The sequence below is a fragment of the Phascolarctos cinereus genome, unplaced genomic scaffold (assembly GCF_003287225.1).
Source record: "Phascolarctos cinereus isolate Bilbo 61053 unplaced genomic scaffold, phaCin_HiC Scaffold_5;HRSCAF=322, whole genome shotgun sequence".
NCBI classification, from domain to species: Eukaryota; Metazoa; Chordata; class Mammalia; order Diprotodontia; family Phascolarctidae; genus Phascolarctos; species Phascolarctos cinereus.
In genome coordinates, this window is record NW_027555958.1 from 460,996,993 (window position 1) to 461,021,253 (window position 24,261).

The 24,261-nt window shown below is 39.4% G+C and overlaps 1 protein-coding gene and 2 pseudogenes across 1 annotated transcript in view; 1 reads left to right on the forward strand and 2 right to left on the reverse strand.

Annotated features, from left to right (window-relative positions):
* The first annotated feature begins 1,189 nt into the window (after positions 1-1,189).
* On the forward strand, positions 1,190-2,580 carry LOC110212935 (snurportin-1 pseudogene; annotated as a pseudogene).
* A 1,506-nt stretch (positions 2,581-4,086) lies between these two features.
* Positions 4,087-24,261, reverse strand: part of LOC110212976 (cytochrome P450 2J2-like) — a 59,470-nt gene continuing 39,295 nt past the window's right edge. Inside the window, 3 exon segments of the mRNA XM_078156673.1 lie at positions 4,087-5,481; positions 12,305-12,443; positions 23,851-24,038. Of these exon segments, the coding sequence (XP_078012799.1) occupies positions 5,300-5,481; positions 12,305-12,443; positions 23,851-24,038 (509 nt within the window). The 3' untranslated portion in view covers positions 4,087-5,299.
* Positions 19,413-22,245, reverse strand: LOC110212975 (elongation factor 1-alpha 1 pseudogene; annotated as a pseudogene).

Consider the following 24,261-nt stretch of genomic DNA (forward strand, 5'->3'; position numbering starts at 1 on the left):
CATAATTTTCTTAAATTACTCTCAATTTTTCCTGTACTTCTCTTCCTTCCTTCTCAAACTCCTTTTTGAGCTCTTCCATGGCCTGGGACCAATTCATTTTTTTTTTCTTGGAGGTGTTAGATGTAAGAGCTTTGACTTTGTTGTCTTCTTCCGGTTTTATGTTTTGATCTTCTTTATCACCAAAGGAAGATCCTATGGTCTGACTCTTTTTGTGCTGCTTGCTCATGATCTCAGCCAATTACTTGAATTATAAATGCTTTGTTAAGATAGGGTTCTGCTTCCAGTGTGGAGAATGTACTGTCCCAAGCTTAGGAGTTTTGTGCAGCTGTTTTCAGAGATAATTGTAGGGACCTGAAAACTTTCAGTTCTTCCAAGGTGGTATGATCAAGGGTAAAGTATTTACTCCTTTCCTGGTCTGTGCTCTGGTTTATGAGTGACAATAAGCACTATTTTCTGCCTTGGAACTGTGAGGAAGATTTCTTCTCTACCACCACTACAAGTTCCACTATGCTAGCACTTCTGTTCACCCCAGGACCACCACCCAAAACTGTTACCCAGATCCAAGCCCAGGGAAAGCAAGAGAATCCTGCACCAGCAAAAAGATCCCTGCAATCCCCCTGTAATCAGCCACTTGACTCCTCCTCAGTCTGTGGGCTGGAAGCTTGGGAGGCAGCGCCACCCTGGGGTTATGTTCAGGGACTGAGGCTAGGACCCTTGCTCTTCTCTCTCACCACAGACATATACTTTTCCTACTGACTTTCTAAGTTGTCTTGGGCATTCTTGGGTTGAGAAGTCTGGAAACTTCCATAGTTGCCTGTGATTCAGTCCTCTGAGGCCTGCTCCAGGTTCACTGAGGCCAAACTGTGTTCCTTTGTCAGCCCAGCACAATATACCTTTCCATTCAACCATCCAAGTTGTCTTGGGCTGGAAATTTATTTCAGTCTGTCTTTTTGTGGGTTCTGCTGCTTTAGAATTTGTTTAGAGCTCAAAAAAGAGTTTGAGAAGCAAGTAAGAGAAGTAGAGGAAAAATTGATAGTAATGCAAGAAAATCATGAAAAGCAAATCAATAGCTTGCTAAAGGAACCCCCCCCCAAGACAATATTGTCTCTGCCCTTCACAGACATCTCTTTTAAAGGTGTTGTTTCCTAAATATATAGAGAACTGCATTTAATTTTTAAAAATATGAGTCATGGGAGGGGAGGGGGTAGGCAATGGCCCTGAGAGCCCCACAGGTGTGTGGCTGCCAGGCCTGACCATGCTGGGAAGGCAGCAAGATGGGGGTGGGGCCCTGAGGGAATGTGGCTACCCCCCCCCCCCACGAGTGCTGGTCGACTGATGGAAGCAGTTGAGTGTGAACTTTATCCTGGGTGCTCTGTTCTGTGGGCTCCTGCCCCTGAGTGAGCCCCGCTGTCACCTGGCCACTGCCACCAGGAAACATAGAGGAGCTGAGTCAAGTCCTAGCAAGCAGTTTTTCAGTATCCCAAGACCTGAATAGCCCTTCGTAGCCCCACCCTTGCCTGTCATTGTACAAGTCTAAGTATACCCCCTTGGAAAAGAGTGAAAGGTGCCAGAAACTCCTGAAGCTTCAGAAATCTAAGCAACTAGACTATGTGAATCATGCCAGGTGATTGGCTGGGGATAACTGGACAGGGATGGATAATGAAGGTGACAAGGAAGAGGAAGGGATGGACATTGACACTGTCAAGGAGCTGCCAGGGTGCTATGCTAATCGGTTGATGCTGTCTGAGTGGCTGATTGATGTCCCTTCAGATCTAGGGCAGGAGTGGATTGTGGTGGTGTGCCCTGTGGGGAAAAGAGCCCTTGCTGTGGCCTCTAAGGATTCCACTGTGGCTTACACCAAGAGCAGATACTGTGTCAACAGGTTTCCTTCCCTGCTTCCTGGAGTCAATAAGTGTACCTCATCCACAGGGGAAGACTACACAATCCTGGATTGTATCTATAGTGAACTGAACCAGACCTACTATGTTCTAGACATTATGTGCTAGAGGGGACATATTGTCTATTACTCCCAGACTGATTTTAGATTCGACTGAATGCAATCAAATTTACCAGAAGAGCAAGGACTTGGAGAGAATCAGGCTTAATCTATTTGAATTTGTGGATCTAAAGAATTTCCTATGTACCCCAGAGAGCCTATGCAAGGTCTTATCCACAAACTTCCTTTTTGAGGTAGATGGGCTCCTTTTCTATCACAAGCAGACCCACTGTAGCCAAGGCAGCACTCCATTGGTTGGCTGGCTTCACCTGTATGTGATGTCTGATGTCCTTGGTATGACAGTGCCAGCTGGCCCTCTGCCCACCAAGCCTAACTATGCTGTCCATCGGCTCCAAAAGATCATTGAACACAAGAGGAGTGAAAAGAAAGCCAAGAAAACACATTTTGATGAGACTTCTGACAATGAGCTATGAACTGGAGGAACCATCTACCCCAAAGCTGGCTGACACTCCTAGTAGCCAGACTGAAGTCACAAGCCTCATGGAAAACTGATGAGCTCCTTTGTCCATGGTATCAACAAGAGCCACATGCCCCCATCCTTCTGTGAATTGCTCCCTCCATCACTTGCTGCACACCTGAAAGGATAAGCCTGAGGCCTAGAGATAAGACTTAAGTCCATCCCATTCAGTCAGACACACCTGAGCACTGAGAACCTGAGCTGAAACCCCTGTTCCCTGGCAAGGAGATAGATGTTCCCAGGATGGAGAGTGCTGGCTGGCAAAAACTCATGGCAGTTTCCTCAAGTGGACAGTGTTTAGGTTGAGTTTAGCAATTCTAACCACTAAAAGTGTATCTCAGATACACTACGTAAATGTATGGAATTTCTAAAAAAAAAAATCATTCCCCAGTTGATAAATGGCCAAAGGATATTAACAGGCAGTTTTCAGACAATGAAATCAAATCTATCTATAGTCATATGAAAAAAATGTTCTAAATCCTTATTGATTAGAGAAATGTAAATTAAAACAACTCAGGTAATACCTCACACATATTAGAGTTGTTAATATGACAAAAAATAGATGTTGGATGTTAGAAAGAATGTGGGAAAACTGGCATACTAATGCACTGTTGGTGGAGTTGTGAACTGATCCAGCTATTCTGCAGTGCAATTTGAAACTATACCCAAGGAGCTATAAAACAGTGCCTACTTTTTGATCCATCAATGCCACTTGTAGGTCTATGTCTCAAAGACATCCAAAAAAAGAGAAAATGACCTATTTGTACAAAAATATTTATAGCAGCTCCTTCTATGCTGTCAAGTAATTTGAAATAAAAGGGATGCCCATCAATTGGGGAATGGCTAAACAACCTGTGGTATGTGATTTTAATGGAATATTATTGTGCTATAAGAAATGTCAGGCAGGATGATTTCAGAAAAAACCTGGAAATTCTCACATGAACTGATGCATAGTGAAGTGAACAGAATCAGGTAAACATTGAACACAGTAAGAACAATATTGTATGTTGAAGAATTGTGAATGACTTAGCTACTCTTAGAAATACAATGATCCAAGACAATCCCAAAGGACTAACAATGAAGGATACTATCTGCCTCTAGAGAAAGAACTGATATTGATTGAATATAGACTGAAGCTTGCTATTTTTCTCTTTCTTTCTTTCTTTCTTTCTTTCTTTCTTTCTTTCTTTCTTTCTTTCTTTCTTTCTTTCTTTCTTTCTTTCTTTCTTTCTTTCTTTCTTTTTCCTTCTTATCTTCTTGTACAAAATGACTAATATGGAAATGTTTTATATAATTACATATGTATAATCTCTATCTGATTGCTAAGCATCTCATGGAGGGTGACTAGGAGGGAAAAAGGGAGGGATAGAATTTGACATTTAAAACATTAAATAAAAATGTTTAAAAAACTGAAAAAAAAACATGAAGATTGGCAGAAATTCTTATCACTATTGTTTTTCCAGGAATTATTTTTTTTTTTCAATTTTCAGGCTTTGAATTGGAAAACTCCTTTTTATTTCCCCATCTATAAACTGGGCTTCCCCTACTCACCTTAGAGGATTGCTGGGATTGTGATTAAAATCTGCAAATAGGAGAAACTGAAGCAAAAACATTCCAAGCATGATTAGTTTATTAGCAATGGGTAGCAATTTGGATAATAAAATGGGTCCATGGAAAACTTTGGTACAAGTACCTAACTGTGAAATCACAGAACATTATTATAGGTATAACTGAGGAACATTTGAAAAGAGAACATAAATAATAAATGACAAACATTGATCACAATGATTCATGTGGGTGTTTACATTTTCTGATTGGCTGGGTTATAACAAGAGTTTGCAATATCAGCATGGAAATGAACTTTCTGTAAACATCTCCAACAAGAACAGGGAAACTTAAGTAATGGGGAACCTGAAGAGACTAGAAATTCTGAAGGTGTAGGCATTCCTAGCCCCATGTCACTATAATTAATAGTGGAGTGATTATGAGTTATCATCTATAACAAGGATTTTAATCAGAATGAGGAACCCATCTCATTGGCTGATGAGTTAATAATTTTATGAAAGTCAAGGTACATAATGAACATAAAAGTGAATTACTTAGAGATAAAACAATCAGCAAGTATATATTGGGCTCCTTTTCCAAGTCAGGTGCTGGCCTGGATGCTGTAGATCCAAAGACATAAAGAAAACAGTCTCTCCCCACAAGGAGTTTACAGTCTCTAAGGATCTCTAGTGATCATCCTCATCAACTGGTGGATGCCTCCTGTAACTCACCTAAACTCTCTGAACCCTCCCCTAAAATCACACATGGTGTATGAGTTATAAGAGCAGGAGAACAAAAAGTAACCAACCAAACAAAAAGCCCCATTTGTCCCCACTGATTGAGGTAGGGGAGGAAAAGCATTAGCCTTCTGTTTATAGCATCATCAGGTTTTAGATTTAGAGTTGGAGGAGACCTTAGAAATATTCCTCCTTCTCATTTTAGATGAGGAAACTGAGGCAGAGGCTTAACTTTTCCAAGGTCACCCAGCTAGTAGCTGGCAGGGCTGGGACTTAAATCCAAGTGCTTGGAATCCAATGCCAGTAAAGACTCTTTGTGCTTTCTTTTTGGTGGCATTAATGCCTCCCTTTTTCAGTGCCAGAAGCTTAGAATTGGATGAGACACCCTTCCCTTGTCTCTTTCTCCTCTTCTCCCCCCTTGATTTTTCTCCCTTCCCCACCCAAACTCCAAAAGACAGGATGTATAACCCCTTTGAGGATGAGAATGGTTTGAAGGCCTTCCCATTCCCAACTTGGAGGACCACCCTACAGGCCTGGCTTGGCCTACATCACTCGAGGAATGGCACAGATTTGGTAGGAGGCAGGAGAGACAGTCATGCCATATCGGGATTCCAAGTTCAGCTGGGTGTTTGGGGGAGCCTTGAATGTGAATTTCTGGAGCAGGCAAGTGAAGAAAAGGAAGAGCTCAGTCCGAGCCAGCTGTTCTCCTAGGCAGACCCTCTTTCCTGAAAAGCAAGGAGAGTAAAACAATAAATCACTAATATTCTGCACAGGAAGTAGGTCAGGGTAGGGGGTGTTAAGGGCCTGGGTCTCAATCCTAGAATTGGCATGAGCCTTAGGGCTATTCAATTATGGGTCCACAACCATTATGCTAATAAGGGTCAGAGTTGGAATTTGAATCCAAGTCTTCCTTGCTCCGTATCAGGCACCATATCTACCATGTCATATTTCTGTCAACCTCAGAGATATAGTACAGTTGAAATAATGCATCTGTAAACAGAGGACCTGGGTTCAAATCCCACCTTGCATGCTTCTCACCATACTGGCATTGGATAAGTCAATCAATCTGAATAGGCCCAAGATTCCTCATCTGTGAAATGATGGAGTTGGGTGATGTGGCCCCCAAGGGCCCTTCTAGCTCTGGATCTCAGATCCTGCTTCTGTGTAGTCTTAACAAAAACAGATCCCTTCTCTGAATTTAAGCCAAGCAGTCTCAGTGGAGAGAGTGTTGGACATGGAGTCAGGAAGCCCTCAGTTCAAGTCCTACTCCTAATACTTAGAAGCTGTGTGGCCCTGGGCATGTCACCTAACTGTTCTCAGCCTCAGTTTCCTCATGTGTAAAATGGAGTTAATAATCACACCTACATCACAAGGTAAAGATGTAAATGTATTTGCCAACCTTAAAGGACTATATAAAGGCTAATTATTATTATTACTGCTCCTCCTTGTATTATTATCTGTCAAATGCAAACAATACTAGTATGTGCCTCACTGGGGTGTTGGGAAGGCTGTCCTGCCTTTGTCAGCCTTACAGTATTGATCTGCTTTTATCAACATCATGGGAAAAAACAAAAACAAAAACTGCTCATCCTGAATTCAGAAAATCCAGCTTGGGTTTTCCTCTGATAATCACTAGCTGTGCAATATTGGGCAAATCACAGGCTCTCAGAACTCAAAGCAGCTCTGTAAGACTTGGGGAGATTGACTTCGGGGGGCGGAGCCAAGATGGCAGAGTGAAAGCAATGACTTGCTTGAGCTCTCCCCCAAACCCCTCCAAATACTCATAAAAAATGGCTCTAAACAAATTCTGAAGCAGCAGAACCCACAAAAAGACAGTGTGAAACAAATTTCCAGCCCAAGACAACCTGGATGATTGATCAGAAAGGTGTATTGCGCTGGGCTGGGAGCACAGTGGCACGCAGGCTGCAGCAAACCTGGAGCAGGCCTCAGAGGACTGAATCGCTGGCAGCTGTGGTGGTTTCCAGACTCCTCAATCCATGAATGCCAAAGACAACTTAGAAGGTCAGTGGGAAAAGTCTGTTTCTGTGGTGCTCAGAGAGGAAGGCAGGGTTTCAGCTCCATTCCCCAAGACTGTGGTCCTGGGGCAGGGGGCAGCTGCTTCCGCAGCTTCTGGCCCACAGACTAAGGGGGAACCCAGGGGCTGATCAGAGAGGGATTGCAGGGATCTCTTTGCCAATGCTGAGGCAGGAATCTCTTCCTTTGCCTGTGTTTGGATCTGGGTCACAGTTCTGGGCAGTGGTGCTGGGGTGAGGAGAAGTGCTGGCATGGAGGAGCTTGTAGTGGCTGTGGAGAGAAACCCCTCCTCACAGTTACAGGAAAGAAAGGAGTACTTGTGTTAACAGGCAAGGAAAGGAGTAAACACCTCACCCCATATCATACCACCTTGGAAGAACTGAAAATTTACCGGTCCCTACAAGTATCTCTGAAAACAGCCATACAAACTTCTGAAGCTTGGGACAATACACTCGCCACATTGGAAGCAGACTCATACCTTAACAAAGAGTTTAAAACTCAAGTAATTGGCTGGGATCATGAGCAAGCAGTGCAAAAAGAGTCAGACTATATTATCTTACTTTGGTGAAAAAGAAGATCAAAATATACAACCAGAAGAAGACAACAAAGTCAAAGCTCCTACATCCAAAGTCTCCAAGAAAAATATGAATCAGTCTCAGGCCTCGGAAGAGCTCAAAAGGGATTTTGAGAAGCAAGTAAGGGAAGTAGAGGAAAAACTGGGAAGAGAAATGAGAGTGATGCAAGAAAATCATGAAAAACAAGTCAACAGCTTGCTAAAGGAGACCCAAAAAAATACTGAAGAAAATAACAACTTAAAAAATAGCCTAACCCAAATGGCAAAAGAGGTCCAAAAAGCCAATGAGGAGAAAATGCCCTAAAAAGAAAAATTGGCCAAATGGAAAAGGAAGTCCAAAAGATTACTGAAGAAAATACTTCCTTAAAAATTAGAATAGAGCAATTGGAAGCTAGTGACTTTATGAGAAATCAAGACACTGTAAAACAAATCCAAAAGAATGAAAAATTAGAAAACAATGTGAAATATCTCATTGGAAAAACAACTGACCTGGAAAATAGATCCAGGAGAGAGAATTTAAAAATTATTGGACTATCTGAAAGCCATGATCAAAAAAAGAGCCTAGACATCATCTTTCAAGAAATTATCAAGGAAAACTGCCCTGATATATTAGAACCAGAGGGCAAAATAGAAATTGAAAGAATCCACAGATCTCCTCCTGAAAGAGATCCCCAAAGGAAAACTCCTAGGAATATTGTAGCCAAATTCCAGAGTTCCCAGGTCAAGGAGAAAATATTACAAGCTGCCAGAAGGAAACAATTCAAGTACTGTGGAAACACAATCAGGATAACACAAGATTTAGCAGCTTCTACATTAAAGGACGCAGGGCATGGAATATAACATTCTGGAGGGCAAAGGAGATAGGATTACAACCAAGAATCACCTACCCAGCAAAACTGAGTATAATCCTTCAGGGGAAAAAATGGTCATTCAGTGAAATAGAGGACTTTCAAGCATTCCTGATGAAAAGACCAGAGCTGAATAGAAAATTTGACTTTCAAATACAGGACTCAAGTGGAACATGAAGAGGTAAACAGGAAAGAGAAATCATAAGAGACTTATTAAGATTGAACTGTTTACATTCCTGCATGGAAAGATGATATTTAACTCATGAGACCTTTGTCAGTATTAGGGTAGTTGAAGGAAAAAAATTATGTATGTATGTATAGATAGATAGATAGATAGATAGATAGATAGATAGATAGATAGATAGATAGATAGAGGGCACAGGGTGAGTTGAAGATTAAGGGGTCATATCTGGAGAATAAAATTAAGGGATGAGAGAGGATGATACTCAGAGAAGAAGAAAGGGAGAGGTAGAATGGGGTAAATTATCTCACAAAAAAAAAACAGAAAAGAAAAGTCTCTTACAGTGGAGGGGAAACAGGGGAAGGTGAGAGGGAATGAGTGAATCTTATTCTCATAGGATTTGGCTTAAGGAGGGAATAACATACACATTCAATTGGGTATGGAAATCTGTCTTACCCTACAGGAAAATAGGGGGAGAAGGGGACAAGAGAGCAGGGGGATGATAGAGAGGAGGAGATTGGGAAAGGGGTAATCAGAAGTAAATACTTCTGAGGAGGGACAGGGTCAAAAGAAAGAATATAAGAAATGGGAAAGCAGGATAGGATTAAGGGAAATAGAGTTAGTTTTTCACATGTCTACTATGTAAGTGTTTTGCATAATGCACATGTATGACCTATATTGATTGTTTGCTTTTTCAATGAGGGGGGGTGGGGAGGGAGGAAGAGAGAAAATTTGAAACCTAGACTTTTAAAAACATATGGTTAAAAAATGTTTTCACATGCTACTGGTAAATAAGAAATGGAGGAGATGGGGTATAGACGTCTATCCTGCCCTACAGGAAAATAGAGGGGGAAGGGGATAAGAGAAGTGGGGAGAGATAGAAGAGAGGACAGACTAGGGGAAGGAATATTCAGAATGCATGCCATCTTGGGGTGGGAGGAGGGGGGAGATGGGGTGAAAATTTGAAACTCCAAAACTTATGGAAGTGAATGTTGAAAACTAAAAATAAATTTATTTATAAAAAAAGACTTGGGGAAACAGAGAAAGTGCCCACCTGTCTCTGGCAGGTCCTATCAAGGAGGAACGATGATGATGGGCAGAGGGTACTTTAACTCAGAACCACCTTTACTTGAAGCTATAGACTCTCCTGAAGGAGAAAGCTTAGGAAGAAGGAGACAGAACTGAACAGATCCTATTAGCTCTGTAACCAGCCTTGATCATGTTTCAATGCTACATGCACGCTTGGTCACCTTTTCCAATGCATGAAGGAGCTGTCCTCACTCCTTTTTCTAGGTAGTCACTGTCAGGAAGCTCATGTTCTTCTGATGGGAAAAAAATGCCAATCAGACAATCAAGAGACTGAGTCTGTGTGCCAGCTCCCTCAGTGCCATGACAAGAGCTGGCCAAACCATTTGTCTGGTATCATGGAAACAACCAAAGGGTTGACTGAACGATCCTGACTTTTCAACATCCCTGAGGTTCCAGCCCTTAGTCTGTTGATATTTCTCTGAGAAATTTTAGGCAAGAAGCTCCCCTCCCTCCACCTTCCTTTTGGCACAAGGGAGAAAAAAGATGATGTAGACTCATGTCCAAATGGACAGAGGGCAGGCCTTGGAGCCAGGAGAATCAGAGAACCAGAGACTGAGAGATCAAAGGGACCTCAGAAAGCCTTCTAGTCCAGCTCTTCCAACTTACATATATGGAAACTGAGTCTCAAGAGAAGTTAACTTACATGATCATTTCCTCCTCTCCCAATTTTAATAATAGACACAAGATCTTCCAGAATAACAAGAGATGACATCTGTTGTGATTGCAGGCTTACAAAGTACTCAACATTTCTTTCAAGCGATACCACAGCTGAGTGAGGCATTAAATAATTAGTTCATTAAACAAACCCTCAATAATAATAATAATAATAATAATAATAATAATAATAATAATAATACTTATTAAGCTCTTTAAGGTTACCAAAGCACTTTAAAAATATCATCTGATTTAATCCTCAAAACAAATTTGGGAGCTAGGTACTGCCATTATCCTCATTTTACAGATGAGGAAATAGAAACAAATAGCAGTTAAATGTCTCACCCAGCTAAGAAGTGTCAGAGGCCAAATCTGAATTCCTGTCTCCCTGACTCCAAACTCAGGACTGTATCCATTGTACTGCGTAGTTGCCTAGAGGTCTATTAAGCACTTACTATATGCCAGGCACTGAGCTAACTGTTGGAGATAAAAAGAAGAAGAAAAATGATTCTGGCCCTCTAGGAGCTTACATTCTAATAAGAAAGAGGATACCGTGATCAAATGAGAACATAAAAGGTACACAGAGAGTAAAAGGACAAAGAAGTGTCTCCTATAGAAGACATGGATCTTGAAAGAAGCCAGAGATCCCCATGAATGGAAGTGAGAAGGGAGAACATTCCAGGCCTGGGGTCCAGCCAGTGCCTCGGCATGGAGTCAAGAGATAAGAGTGGTGTGGGCAGAATAGCACCCAGGCCAGGAGAAGTAGATGGTGGAGGGAAAAAGCAAGATGAGGCCAGGTTATGAAGAGCATTCAACCTCAGGACAGTTTATATTTGATCCTAGAAGCAGTAGGGAGCCATCAGAGCTCACTGAGTAGGGGTGAGGGCAGAGGATAGTATGGTCAGACCTTCACTTTATGAAAATCATTGTGGCAGCTGGGTGGAAGAGGGATTAGTTTGGGGAGTGACTTGAAGCAAGGAGATCACTTATGAACCTCTTACAGTGGTCCGGGTGAGAGATGATAGGAAGTTGGTCCCATATTAATGATAATACTTTAGAAACTGTAAAGCACTATATAAATTACACATACAATTTTAATAAAATTTAAATATATATAATTTTTTAAAAATGCAAATCCATTAAATCTAAAATTTTATTAATAATAAATAAAATTTATAGATAATACATTAAATTTCAAGTTATTAATTTTAAATGATTTTAACATTTTATAATTTAAAAAATAAATTATTATTAATGTAAGTTTGTAAGTGAAGGAAACTAATAGGATTTGATGCCTTGGGAATTATCTAGTACAGCCCCTGAAGGAAGGACTGCCCCAAATGACATGCTCCACAAGTAAGCATGCTGACTGCAAGAAGAATGAAAGGGGCTGCCCACCTTGATAAGATATTGTTGGTCCCCCTTCTTCCCCTTTGCACAGACTGGTTCCCTAGTTTAGTCGGCACCTTCTCCTCCTCCTGCACACTAGAACCCCCAACTTCCTTCAAGGCTCAGTTCACAGGCTTTCTCCTCGCTGAAACTCCTTTGTGATTACTTAGGATCAGAATATCACAGATTCGAGGGTGGAGAGGACTTTCCATGCCTTGTACTCCAACCCCCTCACTTTTTAGAGATAAAAGAACATGCCCAGAGAGGGTCTGAGTCCCTCCAAATCAAACAAGTAAGAAGAGGCACAATTAAAATGTAGATCCCCTGGATTCTTGGGATTCCTGGGATTCTTGGTTCATGGCTTCAGGGCTGGAAGGAAGCTTATTGCTCATCTAGTCTTGTCCTCCTACATGATGGATGAGGGAACTGAGGCCCAGGATATTTAAGTAAGGTGACCCAAGGAGGCCCAGGGAGTGAGTACTAGAGTTTGTGGGTGGTGGCTAGGCCTGGGGGGATTCTGGGGTCCTTGCAAAGGATCTGGAAAACCATCAGGCAAAACTGGACCTGAGGATGACTCTTCTTATTTTAACCCCATTGCTATCTAAAGGTCTATTTTTTTAAATTTTGTTGCATTGTATTTTCCCAATCAATGAATATTATTAACATATCCTCTATCATGTGATTATAGTTTTCAGGAAGTAGAGTTTGCAAAGTTTCTTAATGTTAAAAAGGTTGGTGCCCCCTGGCCTAGGGCCCCCTTCCTACTGAATGTGGCTCACCTATTGAGAAAGGCAGAAAATCCTCTCTCTTCTTGAATTGACCATTCTCCAGAAAATGTTCTGGGTTGAAGGTTTCTGGGGTAGCCCACTTCTTGGGGTCTTTGTGCAAAGCACTCAGGTTAGTCAGCATCATGGTGCCCTGGAAAAGATGAAAAAGAGTAAGTCCAAGGAACTTTAAGGTGGTAGGGGCCTGGCCCACCCTTTCATTTTACAGAAGTAACTGAGGGCTGGAGAGGGCAAAGAACCGCCGAAGGCTGCACAGCTCTTTAGTAGCCAAGCCTGTTGTAGAATCCAGGCCTTCTTGGAGCTGGGGGCTCCTAAACTGTTTGGAAGGCTGGTAAAGACTTTGGACTGCTACTCAGCATTATGTTTTCAAAAAAACAAATAAAACACACAGGATTCCAAAGGAATCAGATTATATGGAAATGCAACCATCATAATCTGAACAAAACAAAATAAAAAATTGAGTTCATGGACCTCCAAGTTAAGAACCATGGTCTTAGGGAGTGATTAATTTGGGATTGAAAGGGATTGTAGAGGTTATCTGGTGCATCTTTTTCATTTTACAGATGAGTAAACTAAGACATGGAATGGTAGACTCACTCAAGGTACCCTAGACAACATCAAAAAAGGTAGAAGACCCCAAACTGCCTTATTCTAAACTGCCACGTTTTAACAAGGTTGATGCCCAACAGCACTGAGAGATATGTCTTCCAATTAGCTTCTGTTCTATGTTGGGACCACAGCTTACTTAATTCATACTTATGAATTAAGTGGTAAGTGAGTAAGCTTCCCAGATAGCAATGTGCTTTAATTTGGTAAGTTTCTTCAGAAGTCTTCTAAAAAGTGATGATTACAAATGTCAGATATCATGAAAGAACTATAGGACTGCAGATAAGAGATCTCATTCAAAATCTTTGATACGGATTGGCTAAAACATAGTATAGATTTAAGGCTAGAAGTCTTCTCATTTTTACAGATGAGGAAACAGCCTGGCAAGGTGAAGTGACTTGTCCTGAGTTACACAGCAAGCTTCTGAGGGTGGATGTGAACCTATTCCTGCCTCCAGTTCTAGGTCAATATCCAATGAGACTAGTTGGGTTATAAGTTCCAGCTTCCTTGTGTCTAACTATAAAGACATACCTGCGCGTGTTTAGATAGCCTGGTTTACAAAGAGCTGTTCTCCTGAGAAGAGCTCAGAGAGTTAGGCAAAGATAAGGTCAGAGAAAAGGGCAGTGAAGTAGATGTAGCCAGACCTTTTTGTATCCTGTTTGTATGAGTGAGAAGACATGGCCCTGTCTCTGGGCCTGAAGATCTTACAACAGACATGACCTTCAGACTACATCTTGGGAGTAATCTCTGCTTCCCAGGTTGTGTGAAATCATAATGTTAGACCTGGGAGGGACCTAGAGCCCATCCCCATAATTTTACAACACAAAGGGGTTAAGTGACTTGCCCAGGGTCACAGGGTTCAGCATTTGAACACTGGACTTCCAGACTCCAAGTTCAATACTCTCCCCACTATTCCAGTTTGTTTCTCTGCCTCCATACTTAAACTGTCTTCCTTAGCACTTAAGCCCAATTCAGTCCACTTCCCTAAAGTGTTCCCTTTCTTCTTCTCTCTCTGGACTCTCTTAATCCTATGCATCCATGCTTCACAGCCCAGCTTGGTCACCTCCTCCTCTGTGAAACCATCCTTGATCACTGCCTCCTATCATGAGCTTTCCCTCCTCCTTATTCATCGATCACCTATGCCTGATACTCACTAACTAGCTGTGTGACCCTGGGAATGTTACTTCCCTCCTGCCTGCCTCAGTTTTCTCATCTGTAAAATAAGAGTGATAACAGTACCTCCCTCCCAGGGTTGTGGTGAGGATTAAGTGAGATATTTCTTTGTAAACCTGAAAGTGCAAAACACATGGTACCTATTTCTCTGCTCATTTTTATGCTCTGTATTCCTCACAGGGTCTTTCACACAGTTATAAACTCAGTAGATGAAAAACAAATGAAATTTAGGTCAGAAAACATAAGTTTAAAGCTCAGCAGCATTTAGCACAGTGCCTAGCACCAAGTAGCTGCTTAAGCAATGTTTATTGATATGAGGGGAATTCTTTGGAAGTGATGAGCTCTATGAAATTAGGAGTTTTTAAAATGATTGATAATTGTGATTTCCATTTAGGTTCCAGGGTGTAAAGTGACTTTTTAAAAAGATTCATCCTGGATTAGAGCCTGGGCCCCAGGAAAGGCCTTTGTTTGAGCTGCCCTGGCCAGGTCCCAGTAGTGCAATCTGATGCGAATAACTTCTTCAGAATTCTTTGCTTAGTGTCTGCATGAGTTCATTTAACCCACTGTGACTGGGAAGTCATTGCTGTCTGGATAAATATGATTTCTTTTGGCCAGAAGAAGTTGGGGGAGGACCAGGCTAGACCTACCATACTTGTGTGACTACAGAGTCCAGAATGGTTAGAAAGACATTTAATGATCATCTAATCAAACCCTCTTATTTTTTCAAATGAATAAACTTAACCCAGAGATGTGTGACTCACAGGGATGTCATACGAAGAGAACCTAAGTGAACGTAAGAAATTTTTTAAATTAATTAATTAATTTTTTGTTTTCAATATTCCCTTTCATAAGTGTTTGAGTTGAAAATTCCCCCTGTCTGTCCCCTTCCAAATCCCTAAGATGGCATGGAATCTGGTATAGGCACTACACATACATTCATATTAAACATATTTTCCAATAGTCATGTTGCAAAGAAGAATTAGAACCATTGGTGGGAACCATGAGAAAGAAGAAGCAAAAGAAACCAAAAAAAAAAAAAAGAAAGAAAACAAAAGGAGAGCACATAGTATGCTTCCATCTGCATTCAGACTCTATAGATCTTTCTCTGGATGTGGATAGCATTTTTCATCATGAGTCTTCTGGAGTTGTCTTAGATCCTTGCATTGCTGAGAAAGGTTAAGTCTATCAAAGTTAGTCATCATATAATATTGCTGTGATTGCGTACAATGAACTCCTGGTTCTGCTCACTTCAATCAATATCAGTTCATATAAGTCTTTCCAGGTTTTTCTGAAATCTGCCTGCTCATCATTTCTTATGGAACAATAGTATTCAATTACATTCATATACCACAACTTGTTTAGCCATTCCCCAATTGATGGGCATCTCTTCAATGTCCAATTATTGGCCACCACAAAAAGTCCTGCTATAAATATATTTGTACATGTGAGTCTTTTTCTCACTTTTATGATCTCTTTGGGATACAGACCTAGAAGTGGTATTGCTGGGTCAAATGGTATACATGGTTTTATAGCCCTTTGGGCATTATTCCAAATTGCTCTTCAGAATGTTTGGACAAGTTCACAACTCTACCAACTATGCATTACAGTTTTGATTTTCCTGCATCTTCTCCAACATTTATAATTTTCCTGTTTTGTCATATTAGCCAATCTGATAGGTATAATGTGGTACCTCAGTGTTGTTTTGATTCGCATTTCTCTAATCAATAGTGATTCAGAGCATTTTTTCATATGAGTATAGATAGCTTTAATTTCTTTCTCTGAAAACTGCCTGTTCATATTATTTGACCATTTATCAATTGGGGAATGACTTGTAGTCTTATAAATTTGACTCAGTTCTCTATATATTTTAGAAATGAGGCCTTTATCAGAGTCATTGGCTGTAAAAATTGTTTGCCAGCTTTCTGCTCTTTTTCTAATCTTGGTTGCGTTGCCTTTTTTTTGTATAAACTTTTAAATTTAATGTAATTTTGATTATACATTTTGCATTTCATAATGTTCTTTATCTCTTCTTTGGTCATAATTTTTTCCCTTCTCCATAAATCTTACAGGTAAACTATTCTTTGCTCTTCCTGTTTGCTTAGAATGTTAGCCTTTATATCTAAATAGTGTACCAAGTTTGACTTTATCTTGGTATGTGGTGTAAGATTTTTGTCTATGCTTAGTTTCTGACACATACTTTTTCAATTTTCCTAGCATTTTTTGTTAAATAGTGAGTGTTTATCCCAGAAGTTGGACTTTTTGGGTTTATATAAGAGTAGATTACTATAGTTATTGAGTATTGTGTCTTGTGTACCTTCCACCAAGCCACCACTCTATTTCTTAGCCAGTACCAAGCAGTTTTGAAAATTGCTTATTTATAATACAATTTAAGATCTAGTATGGCTAGTCTACCTTCCCTTTTTTTTCCATTAATTTCCTTGACATTCTGGACCATTTGTTCTTCCACATGTATTTTGTTATTATTTTTTCTAGATCTATAAAAATAATTTTTAGTAGTTTTATTGGTATGGCACTGAATAAGTAAATTATTTAGGTAGAATTGTCATTCTTATTATATTAGCTCAACCTATCTATGAGCAAGTGATGCTTTCCAACTACTTAGATCTGGCTTTATTTGTGTGAAAAGTTTTTGTAATTGTGTTCATATAATTCCTGGGTTTGTTTTGGGAGGTAGACTCCCAAATATGTTATAATGTATACAATAACTTTAAATAGAATTTTTCTTCTTATCTCTTGCTGTAGAGCTTTGTTAATAACATACATAAATGCCAATGATTTATGTGGGTTCATTTTATATCCTATGACTTCACTAATTTTCTTTATTATTTCAATTAGTTTTGTACTTAATTCTCTAGGATTCTCTAAATATACCATCATATCATCTGTAAAGATAGCTTTGTTTCTTCTTTGCCTATGCTAATTTTTTTTCTCTTATTGCTAAAGCTAATATTTCTAGTAAAATATTGAATAATAGTGTTGATAATTGTCATCCTTGTTTCACCCCTGATCGTATTCGAAAAACTTCTAGCTTATCCCCATTACATACAACACTTGATGATAGTTTTAGATAGATGCTACTTATCATTTTAAGGAAGACTTAATTTATTCCTAGCCTCTCTAGTATTTTTAATAGGAATATTATATTGTCAAAAGCTTTTTCTGCATCTGTTGACATTATTGTATCATTTCTGTTAGTTTTGTTGTTGATATGGTCAATTATGCTGATAGTTTCCCAAATATTAAGGCCCTGAATTCCTAGTATAAATCCTGCCTGATCATAGTGTATTATCCTCAAGATAAGTTGCTGAAATCACTTTGTTAATATTTTATTTGAAATTTTATTTTATTTGTTATTTTATTCATTGCATTAGGTTATAAATATATGCTCTATCAATTATATTTTATTTATGTACTTTATTTAAATTATGACATCTATGTTCATTAGGGAAATGGGTGTATAATTTTTATTTCTCTTTTTTGACTCTTCCTGTTTTAGGTTTCAGTGCATTTGTATTATAAAAAAAATTTGATAGGACTCCTCCTTTGCCTATTTTCCCCAATAGTTTATATAGTATTGGAATTAATTGTTCTTTAAATGTTTGATTAAATTCAATTATAAATTCATCTGGCCCTGGAGATTTTTTCTTAGGGAGTTTATTGATGGCTTATTCAATTTCTGCTTCCAAAATGGGGTTAAGTATTTTATTTCCTATTCTGTTAATCTGCACAATTTATATTTTTTGTAAATATTCATCCATTTCACTAAGATTGTCACATTTATTGGCCTATAGTTGGGCAAAAAAATTCCTAAGTATTGTTTTAATTCCCTCTTCATTGGTGGTGAATTCACTTTTTTCATTTTTGATACTGGTAATTTGGTTTTCTTCTTTCTTTCTTTTAATCAAATTAATAAAAGGCTCATCTATTATTATTATTGTTTTTTTCCCACAAAACAAGCTCTTATTTTTTATTTATTAGTTCAATAGTTTTCTTAATTTCAATTTTATTACTCTCTCCTTTGGTTTTCAGTATTTCTAATTTGGTATTTAATTGGGGATTTTTATTTGTTCTTTAATCTTGCTTTTTTAATTGCATGTCCAGTTCATTGATCTCTTCTTTCTCTATTTATTCATGTAAGCATTTAAAGATATAAAATTTTCCCAAAGAACAACTTTTGCTGCATCTCATATATTTTGGTGTGTTGTCTCATTATTGCCATTCTTTTGGATGAAGTTATTGATAGTTTCTGTACTTTGTTATTTGACCCAATCATTTTTTTTAGGATTAGATTAGTCAGTTTCCAATTAATCTTTAGTCTATCTTTCCATGGCCCTTTATTACATGTAATTTTTTTTGCATCATGATCTGAAAAGGATGCATTTCATATTTCTGTCTTTATGCATTGGATTGTGAGGTTTTTATGCCTTAATACATGGTCAATTTTTGTGTAGGTGCCATGTACTACCAAGAAAAATAGATATTCCTTTCTGTTCCCATTCAGTTTTCTCCAGAGGTCTACTATATCTAACTTCTATAATCTAATTCTATTCACCTCCTTAACTTCTTTCTTGTTTTTTTTTCCTTAAATCTATCTAGTTCAGAAAGGGGGAGGTTGAAGTCCCCTACTAGTATAGTTTTGTTGTCTATCTCTTCTCTAACTACCTTAACTTCTCCTCTAAGAATTTGGATGCCATACCACTTGGTGCATATATGTTTAGTAATGATATTACTTAATTTTCAATGGTACCCTATAACAGGATGTAGTTCCCTTCCTAATCTCTTTTAATTAGATCTATTTTTGTTTTGCTTTGTCTGAGATCAGGATTGATACCCTTGGTTTCTTTTTATCTTTTTTCTTTTTTTTTTTTAACTTTAGATGAAGAATAATATATTCTAACCCAGGCTTTTCCCTTTACTCTGTGTGTACCCCTCTGTTTCAAACTGATTCTTGTAAACAACATAATGTAGGATCATGGTTTTTTAATCCACTCTGCTATCTGCTTCCATTTTCTGGGAGAGTTCATCCTATTCACATTTACAGTTATGATTACTATCTGTGTCTTTCTTTCCATCCTATTTTCCCCTCCCCTGTTTATGCTTTTCTTTCTCCTTTTCTCCCTATCCCTTCTCACTAGAGTTTTGCTTTTGACCACTACTTCCCTCAATCTGCCTTCCCTTCTATCAGCCCTTTCCTTCCCCCCCCCTTTTCCCTTACTACTTCTTCACTCTGTTCTATCCCCACTCCCTTTTCTTCCCCCTTTCCCCTCCTACTCCTAGGGTAACTTAGATTTCTGTACTTCACTGAATATGTTATTCCCTCCTTGAGCCAAATCAGATAAAGGTAGGGTTCAAACAATGTTTATCTCCCTCCCTTCTTTCCCTCTATTGTAATGCTTTTGTGCCTCTTCATGTGATATAATTTACCATTTTTCTGCCTCCTCTTTTCCTCTTATCCCATTGCAATCCCTTTTCACCATTTAATTAGATTTTTTTTATCATCATATCCAAGTCAGTTTATACCCACACCCTCTGACTATGTATATCCCTTATAAATTTGGTAATACATATACAGTTCTCAAGAGACACAAGGAACATCTTTTCACATAAGAATATGAACAGTTTGTACTTATTAAATAACACATTTTTTTTTCTTCCTTGTATACATTTTTATGCCTCTCTTGAGTCTTGTATCTGAGGATCAAATTTTCTGTTCAGCTCTAGCCTTTTCATTAGGAAGGTTTGGAAGTCCCCTATATCATTGAATGTCTATGTCCTCTCCTCAAAGATCATGATCAATTTCTCTGTGTAGTTGATCCTTGGTTGTAATCCAAGCTCCTTTGCCTTATGGAATATCATATTCCAAGCCCTCCACTCTTTAATGTAGAAGCTGCAAGGGTCCATTTAATCCTGATTGTGGTTCCATGATATTTAAATTGTTTCTTTCTGGTTGTTTGGAGCATTTTCCCCTTTACGTGATAATTCTGGAATTTGGCTACAATATTCCTTGGCATTTTCAGTTTCAATGTAGGATCTCTTTCAGGAGATGATTGGTGGATTCTTTCAATGACTCAGGTTCTAGGACCACAGGGCAGTTTTCCTTGATGATTTCTTGAAAGTTGCCATCCGGGCTCTTTGCTTGATTGTGGCTCCGAGGTAAACTAATAATTCTTTAATTATCTCTCCTGGATCTATTTTCCAGGTAAGTTGTTTTTTCTAATGAGGCATTTTCTGTTTTCTTCTTTTTTTTCAGCTTTTTGATTTTTTGACTGATTCTTGATATCTCATAAAGTTATTAGCTTTCACTTGCCCAGTTCTAATTTTTTTTTTCACATTAAACTGTTTTAATAGTCTCAACATTCGGTGACAGATTTGTGGTCATTAAAAAAAAAAAACTAATTACTTAAAACTGCCATGAAATAAATGGTCTAGGAAACATTCTTTTCCTCCTGAAACTTTTATGATGCATTGTAATCATTAACCAGTCTTTTACTATTGAACTTAAATGGCCAATTAAGACAAACAGTTGTGAGACTGTTCTTCCACCGCTGATTAAGACTGGGGTGGCAGCTGTTGTACAGAACATTCATTCAGCCTTCTGGGCTTTCTGGGCAGACTTTGTGGCCTTGCCAGCTCCAGCAGCCTCCTTGTTAGCTGCCTTTATGGACCAACTGCAATAGTCTGCCTCACATCCTGAACAGCAAAATGACCCAGAGGAGGATGATTGGAGAAGCTCTGCACACGCATGGGCCTGCCTGGAACCATGTCAACAACGGCAGCATCACCAAATTTCAGGGATTTAGGGCCATCTTCCAGCTTCTTCTCAGAATGATGATCAATCTGCTCCTTCTGTTCAGCAATCTTGCAAGCAAGCAATGTGAACAGTGTGCCAATCCAGCACGGGTGCATAGCCAGCACTGAGTTAGCCTTGATGGTTCAGGATAATGATCGGTGCAGTGAAGCCAGCTGCTTCCATAGGTGGGTCATTCTTGTCATCACCAGTGACATTACCACAGTGGACATCTTTGACAGGCGTGTTCTTGACATTGAAACCAATGTTATCCTCTAGCAGAACCTTACTCAAAGCTTCATGGTGGATTTCAATATACTTTTCTTCAGTTGTAACATTGCCTGCTTTTAGAATACAGTCCACTTGACCGACAGGTACAGTACCAATACCACCAATCTTGTAGACATCTTGGAGGGGTAGATGAAGGGGTTTGTCAGTTGGACAAGTTGGTGGCAGGATGCAAGCCAAAGATTCAAGCAATATAGTTCCATTATCATTCCCATCCTTATTAGGCTTTCTATCCCTTGAACCAAGGCATATTAGAGCTGGGCTGCAGCATGTTGTCACCATTTCAACCTGAAATTGACACACAAGCTACTGTGTCAGGGTAGTGGCCAATTTTCTTAATATAAGTACTGACTTCCTTGACAATTTCCTCATATCTCTTCTGGTTGTAGAGGGGCTCAGTGGAATCTATTTTGTTTACATCAACAATCAGTTGTTTTGCACCTAGTATGTATGCAAGAAGAGCATGCTCACAGGTCTTCCCATTCTTTGAGATACCAGCTTCAAATTCACCAACACCAACAGCAACAATCAGGACAATACAGCCATCCTGAGATGTACCTGTAATCATTTTCTTGATGAAGTCTCAGTGTCCTGGAGCATCAATAACGGTCACATAGCACTTGCTGGTCTTAAATTTCCACAGGGAGATATCAATAGTTCATGCTTAAGTTCAGTCTTCAGCTTATCCAAGACCCAGGCATATTTGAAGGAGCTGTTTACCATCTCAACAGCCTCCTTCTTGAACTTCTCAATGGTTCTCTTATCAATTCCACCACATTTGTATATGTGGTGGCCAGTAGTGGTGGACTTGCCAGAGTCTTCGTGTCCATTGATGACAATGTTAATGTGAGTCTTTTCCTTACTCATTTTTTGTGGAGGTTTAGCAATGGTTTTCACAACATCTATTTTCTGGTAGCAAACCCACTGTGAAAAAGGGCCACAGCTGCAATTTTTAACAAATTGTTTTCTTCAGTTAGTTTTTGTACCTCCTTTTCCATTTGGCCCATTTTACATTTTAAGGAATTCTTCTCTTCAGTGAGTTTTTGTATTTCCTTTTCATTAGGCCAATTCTACTTTTTAAGGAGTTGTTTTCTTTAGTGTACTTTTTTCCATTATGCCAATTGTATTTTTAAGGATTTGCCTTCTGCAATAAATTTTTATTCTTTTTTTTCCAAGCTATTGAGCCTTTCTTATGTACCTCTCATTTTCCCCCAATTTTTATCCTACCTTTCTTACTTGACTTTTAAAATTCTTCTTGAATTCTCCCAAGAAGGCATTTTGAGCTTGAGACCAGTTCATATTCCCCTTCGAGGTTTTAGATGTGGGTATATTGACAGTGTTGTCTTCTTCTGAATTTGTGTTTTGATCTTCCCTGCCCCCACAGAAAGAATCTATGGTCATTGTCCATTTCTGCTGTTTGCTCATGATGTTTGCCAATATCCTGGCTTTTAAAGTTGAACTTTCCTGCTGAAACACAGTTGTCACTGACTCAAGCTTCTTATGCTGGAGGCCAGGGACCTAGACACTGGATTTTTGTTCTGGGGCCTCAGCTGTTGGCAGCTAGAGGATGAAGGGGTCTGACAGCTTACCTGGTGCTGAGTTGGGGTCAGCAACACTGAAGCTCTCAGGGTGGGAGTGGAGATCTGCCCCCTGGAGAATACCTGATCATCTGTGTTGCTCTGAAGCACCAGAGTATTTGGCTGCTGACAGACACCTGCACACCTGGAGTTGTGCTGAAGTACAGGGAGGTTTGGCTGCTGAAGGATGCAGCCTGCTGCTGCACATGGTGGTTTTCTGAGCTGGAGTCTCCCAGTTCCCTTGCCTGTGCTAAGACATTCAGGAGGTCTTGTTGTTGGTGCTTGCCTGATCTGCCACCCTGGTGCTCAGGATATCCCCCTGGTTTGCTGAGATGGGGCTTGCCACTGGCTTCCTCAGATGCCTCCTGTCCTGTACTGTTGCCCTTTCCATATTAATCCCCCAAGCTTCCCTGGATAAAAGACTGCTGCACCCAATCTTTTTGCTATCTCAGCTGTTCCAGGGTTTTCCCTGGGGTAATATTTTCTGGGTCTTTAGAGATCAATAAGGGAGAATAAGAGCAACTTACTGCTTAATCCACTATCTTGGATCTTGTAGGATTCTGGACATCAGTAATTTAAACACAGGATTAAAACTAGGCTTTACAGCCTTGACACTTGACACTTACTAGCTGTGTGACCCTGGGCAAGCCACTTAACCTCAATTTTCTCACCCCCCAAAAAAATACTTCAAAAAAAATCTAGATTTTAAACCCAGTCTCTGCCTCCGAATTCAGCGTTTTTCTCATCCAACTGTGAGAATCAATAATTTTGAGAATCTACTCCAATGTTTCTTCACCTTTTTTGTCATAGAGCCCTTTGGCAGTCATATGGTGAAACTTATTCTCTGTTTCTCAGAATAATTCTTTTGAAGTATAAAATAGCACATATAAGTTTACAAAAATACTTGGAATTATATGGAAATAAATTATTGAAATAAATATTTTTTGAATACCAACTTTATATACCATAGACCAAGATCTTTGTTCTACCATCTGTTTATTTTTTGTTTCACTTTCTTCTACCCCCCACCCCTGAAAAGATGGAAGCCATAGGGCCCCTTCAGGTTCATGGGAGAAAAATAAGTTTACCTTTGGCACATGATATCCTGCCACTGTGGTATCAACCGTGGCCACCTTGACCACGTTGAAAGGGAAAATATCACCCATTCTTTGAACCTCATGAACAGCTGCATTAGTGTAGGGCATAATCTCCTTATCAGCCATGGTGGGTTGCCTGGATTGACCAATCACCCTGTCAATCTCAGCTTGTATTTTGCCTGGAAAGAAAGAGAGTTTTTTGAGACTGAAATAATAGCTCACATTTATAGAGAGATTTAAAGTTTGCAAAACATTTTTATAAATATTATCTCATTTTATCCTCACAATAATGCCAGGAGGACAGTGCTATTATTATCATCATTTTGTAGATGAAACTGAGGCAGTCAGAAGTTAAATGACTTGCTCAGAGTCATATATCTAGGTAGATTTGAACAGTTTCTT